This window comes from Eptesicus fuscus, chromosome 20 (assembly GCF_027574615.1).
Source record: "Eptesicus fuscus isolate TK198812 chromosome 20, DD_ASM_mEF_20220401, whole genome shotgun sequence".
Taxonomy (NCBI): domain Eukaryota; kingdom Metazoa; phylum Chordata; class Mammalia; order Chiroptera; family Vespertilionidae; genus Eptesicus; species Eptesicus fuscus.
The window spans coordinates 3,616,114-3,620,679 of record NC_072492.1 but is presented as its reverse complement, the minus strand read 5'-3'; the positions used below and the strand labels follow the sequence as shown (position 1 = coordinate 3,620,679).

General features: G+C 51.5%; 1 protein-coding gene across 2 annotated transcripts; it reads right to left on the bottom strand.

Annotated features, from left to right (window-relative positions):
• Nucleotides 1-563: 563 nt before the first annotated feature.
• UBB (ubiquitin B) lies at nt 564-3,131 on the bottom strand. Of its 2 annotated transcripts, none has more exons than XM_054709135.1 (2): nt 3,021-3,131; nt 564-1,633 (listed from the first exon to the last, which is right to left on the bottom strand). In XM_054709135.1, exon 2 carries the CDS (start codon nt 1,625-1,627, stop codon nt 710-712), a length of 918 nt encoding a protein of 305 aa, XP_054565110.1. In that variant the 5' UTR covers nt 1,628-1,633; nt 3,021-3,131; the 3' UTR covers nt 564-709. The 2 variants fall into 2 exon arrangements, with proteins under 2 accessions (XP_054565110.1, XP_054565111.1); XM_054709136.1 differs by lacking the exon at nt 3,021-3,131 and adding an exon at nt 2,718-2,796.
• Nucleotides 3,132-4,566: the final 1,435 nt, after the last annotated feature.

Sequence of the window (4,566 nt, the reverse complement as noted above, 5' to 3'; positions counted from 1 at the left end):
ACTTTTATCAAGTCCCAAATTAGAGAATTTCATTTGCTGTTGCAATCTTATCTTTCTTCTTATAATAATGTAGAGCTATTAGTCACTAAGATCAGATTGTTAGGACCCACCTTCATTTGCTGCCTAACACACCAGTGTCTGCAAGTGGCCTTCAATGTTTCTCGCCAGCCAGCCTTCTTTCAAATTTAAGGGCTCCACTTGATTCTTGGCTCTGATTTCACATAAAACAGACAGGATTAAGTTTCCATTTCATTACCTGAAGCACTGGAGTGCAATGCACTATTGAGCAAGAAAAGCACACAATAGTCATCTGGTAATTACAAGACTAAGACCAAGTTCCTACCTTCGCACACCCTGTTTACCCTGTTTACTATGACTTAATTTTGGTCACATTGGCATCAAAATTAAATCCCTTCCTTTGGGGGGAGGGGGTTGATAACAAATATGTGACACCTTAATCAATAAAGTAATTAAAAAAAAAAATAAATCCCTTCCTTGAATACCATTTTAACCAGTTAGGAATCCCCACATCACGACATAATTTCATGACGACAGACACCAAATATGCTACCATGCAACAAAACTTTTATTAACATTTTGAACAGATTCAGTTATTACTGAACTGGTAATTTCTAAACTTAAATTGGGGCAAATGGCTAGAATGCAGAGTAGTGCCATCATTGGGCACTATGAATGCAAAACTGAAGAATTAATAGCCACCCCTCAGACGGAGGACCAGGTGCAGGGTGGACTCTTTCTGGATGTTGTAATCAGAAAGAGTGCGGCCATCTTCCAGCTGCTTGCCAGCAAAGATGAGCCTCTGCTGGTCAGGAGGGATGCCTTCCTTATCTTGGATCTTGGCCTTCACATTCTCAATGGTATCACTGGGCTCCACCTCCAGCGTGATGGTCTTGCCGGTCAGGGTCTTCACGAAGATCTGCATACCACCCCTCAGACGCAGGACCAGGTGCAGGGTGGATTCTTTCTGGATGTTGTAATCAGAAAGAGTGCGGCCATCTTCCAGCTGCTTGCCAGCAAAGATGAGCCTCTGCTGGTCAGGGGGGATACCTTCCTTATCCTGGATCTTGGCCTTCACATTCTCAATGGTATCACTGGGCTCCACCTCCAGGGTGATGGTCTTGCCGGTCAGGGTCTTCACGAAGATCTGCATACCACCCCTCAGACGCAGGACCAGGTGCAGGGTGGACTCTTTCTGGATGTTGTAATCAGAAAGAGTGCGGCCATCTTCCAGCTGCTTGCCAGCAAAGATGAGCCTCTGCTGGTCAGGGGGGATACCTTCCTTATCTTGGATCTTGGCCTTCACATTCTCAATGGTATCACTGGGCTCCACCTCCAGGGTGATGGTCTTGCCGGTCAGGGTCTTCACGAAGATCTGCATACCACCCCTCAGACGCAGGACCAGGTGCAGGGTGGACTCTTTCTGGATGTTGTAATCAGAAAGAGTGCGGCCATCTTCCAGCTGCTTGCCAGCAAAGATGAGCCTCTGCTGGTCAGGGGGGATGCCTTCCTTATCTTGGATCTTGGCCTTCACATTCTCAATGGTATCACTGGGCTCCACCTCCAGTGTGATGGTCTTGCCGGTCAGGGTCTTCACGAAGATTTGCATTTTGACCTACAGAATTCAAGAGGCAAAAGTGTATCATTTTTGGATCTTTACATTTTATATCTACTAATCAATTCAAAACTCAAGTTAACAGTTCTTCCAAATGTCTTAAACTATCTACATCTCTCACAAACCTCCAATTTTTACTAAACTAGACAAGTTAACCCAAAATTCCTTAAAAAAAAAAAAAAAACACAAAAAAATTTAACCCTGCCCTGGCCGGTTCTGCTCAGTGGTTAGTGTTGGCCTGTGCACGAAGGGAGGATTCTTGGTCAAGAGGATACACTGATCTCCCCCCTCCCCCCCCGCTGATGCGTGCCTCTCTCGCATCTTGTGCCCCCCCCCCCCCACTCTCTGAAAAGCAGTGGGAAAAATTTCCTCGGGTGAGCATTAACAAAAAAGATTTTGTGGCACAGTGAAAAGATTTTTTTTTTTTTGAGTGTGGAAGGGAAGGGGGGGGGGGGGAGAGAGAGAGAAGGAGAACATCTACGAGACAGACACATCCATCGGTTGCCTTCCGCCCCGCGCCCCAATCCGGCAGGGATCCGCTCTGCAACCGAGGTTCTTGCTCTTGTACCCTTGACCAAATTGGAATCTGAAACCCTTCAGTCTGCAGGCGGAGTTCTAACCACCGGAGCAATATCTCCTTTTAAAAGGGAAAAAAAAAATCCTTACCCAAGGATGTGTTTTTTGTTGAACTTTAGAGAGAAAGGAAGGGGGGGGGGGAGAGGAAAGGAAATATTCATTCGAACCCCTAGGTTCGCACCCACCACTTTTGTGTGTGTGTGTGTGTGTGTGTACGGGGTTCCCAATCAACAGAGACACCTGGCCAGGGCCAAATACAAAATTATTTAGTCAAGAATGGCATCAAAATTATACTGGATGAAGTATCAAAAGTGCTTTGTAAATTTACCATCCAGAGCTTTCTTCCTTAACTAACCCCAGAATTCCCCAAAACTTAAGCATAGCACCTGAAGTAAAATTTTATAAAACCCACAGGACCCGAAAAATAAAAATCCCCTTTTTAAACGGAGCTGGTAAGCGACATCTGTGTTGCGATTCGAAATGAAAAGGTTTCCAGAAGTCACACTACCGTTTGTCCGCCTTCCCCCTCTGAAACAGACACGATGGAACCGCCATCGGTTAAGCGTCCGTTAGCCCCTCTCCGCGCGCGCCAACCGCCCCCGCTCGCTTCACGTAAACAAGGCCCACCTTCCGGAAAGGCCCGGCGACGCGCGACGCGACGCCGCGTCAGCTCCTCCCCTCCCCCCACCAAGGCCCACCCAGCCCAAGACCTGGCCAGTTTCCTCACTCAAGTTCCCTCGCCCCCGCCCGCCCTCCCTCCCTCCGACCCCGGCCCCCGCCCCGCCAGGTCTCGAAGGCTACGGGCCAGTACCGGTTAGCGAGTGCGAAAATGCCGCAAGTCCAATCCCGTCGAGCCTCCTAAGCAACAACACAGCCCCTACAATGCCCGGCGCTTCTGATAGTTCCGGCTAGGCGGAGCTGAAATTTATGCAACGTCTGTTTCGAACTTATCACTCCTACGTAACCGCCGTATCCGTTCGCCACTGAAAATAGTTCTCTCGGCCGCACCTTTCGCGACGCAGTTAGGCCCTTCCACTAGGCCCCAAACGCCTCAGAATCTGCAAAAGGGACCCTAAAAATTCAGCTCTTCTCTATTCCAGGCTATTCTTCTCCTCCTTTAGGAAAAAGTAGGGAAGTTATCAGGCGGATGAATTCGAGTTGAGTGAACCGTCCTCGAAAGCTCTGGAAACTTCCTTGCGGCGCCCGCGCTGATTGGTGAGGCGGGTGAACACCAGGCCGGCGGTGATTGGTTGCAGAGTCGGCGCTCCGCTGTTGCTGGGCTCCGGGCAGGGAGAGCCGATAAGTGACTGAATGCGCGTGCGCCCTAGAGGCGCGCCTCCGCGACAGCAGGGTGTTTCCGGTGGAGATGGGGGAGGGGTCCTCCGCGCCGGCCTCGGAATACCAAACCCGAGGCGAGAGCCCTTGGCTGCGTTGTGAAAAGCCGATTTATTAAAGCATGCGCCTTTATTGAAAAAGCAAACCTGTACATCTGGCGTGTGATGCACAGACGGGGTCCGAGGTGTTCTGTAGGTCTCAGAGCTCCTCTGCTGGGTATTTTGGTAGATTAGTTCTCTCGGTCTCTTATTTACTGTATCGAGGCCTTCCTAGAATTGGCGGGAAGCACCTGGCTCCTTCATCCTGCCTTGAGCCTGCCGGCTTCTCTGCTGAGGGGTGAAACTGCCCTTTTCCTCCCCCTCCCTCTCCCTCGGCATTCCCTCATTAGGGCTTGTTCGTTTGTTTGTTTGTTTGTTTTAATCATTCCTCTGGTGCTGGGGAAAATAGTGGCTTGTTAGTTACAAGCTGGCTGCACGTTGCCCACATTGCTTGGCCTTGTTTTCACTTTCCTGTCGGTTCCCCGTGCCTCCCGCCCTGAGTCCGGTCACACTCTGTCCACTCCGTCCTCTAAGGGTGGGGACAGCGTCTGTGGGTCGGACACTCAGGGGGGCGCCCTCGGCGGGACGCCCCCCCCCCCAGGAGACCCCGCCTTCGGGCCCCGTGCTGCGTGGCTCGGCCAAAGCTGCCAGTCCTGGCCCCTCCTTGCTGTTTCTCTAAACTTCGGCGGGAAAAGAAAGGCAGGTGCGGGGTCCGAGAACCCGCCTCAAGAGACTGGGAATTCATGAACAAGGAAGTAACGACTCTGTCTACCATTAACGTGCCTGTGCGAGTGACCCCAAAGGTGGCTGACGCGGTGGGACGGCCGGTCCGCTACCCCCCGGGTGTGGTCACCGGTCCGAGGGGCGATGGCCCGGGACCGAGGGGCGGGCTGTTCGGTCTGAGCCACGGAGTGGGGGTGTCGGTGCCCAGGCAGACGGTCCTGCAATGCCGACCTTGCCGAGTGAGGCGGCGTTTAAAGACGT

Bases quoted from the DNA above. Each gene is read 5' to 3' on its own strand.
- UBB (XM_054709135.1), bottom strand. From the start codon at position 1,627: ATGCAAATCTTCGTGAAGACCCTGACCGGCAAGACCATCACACTGGAG.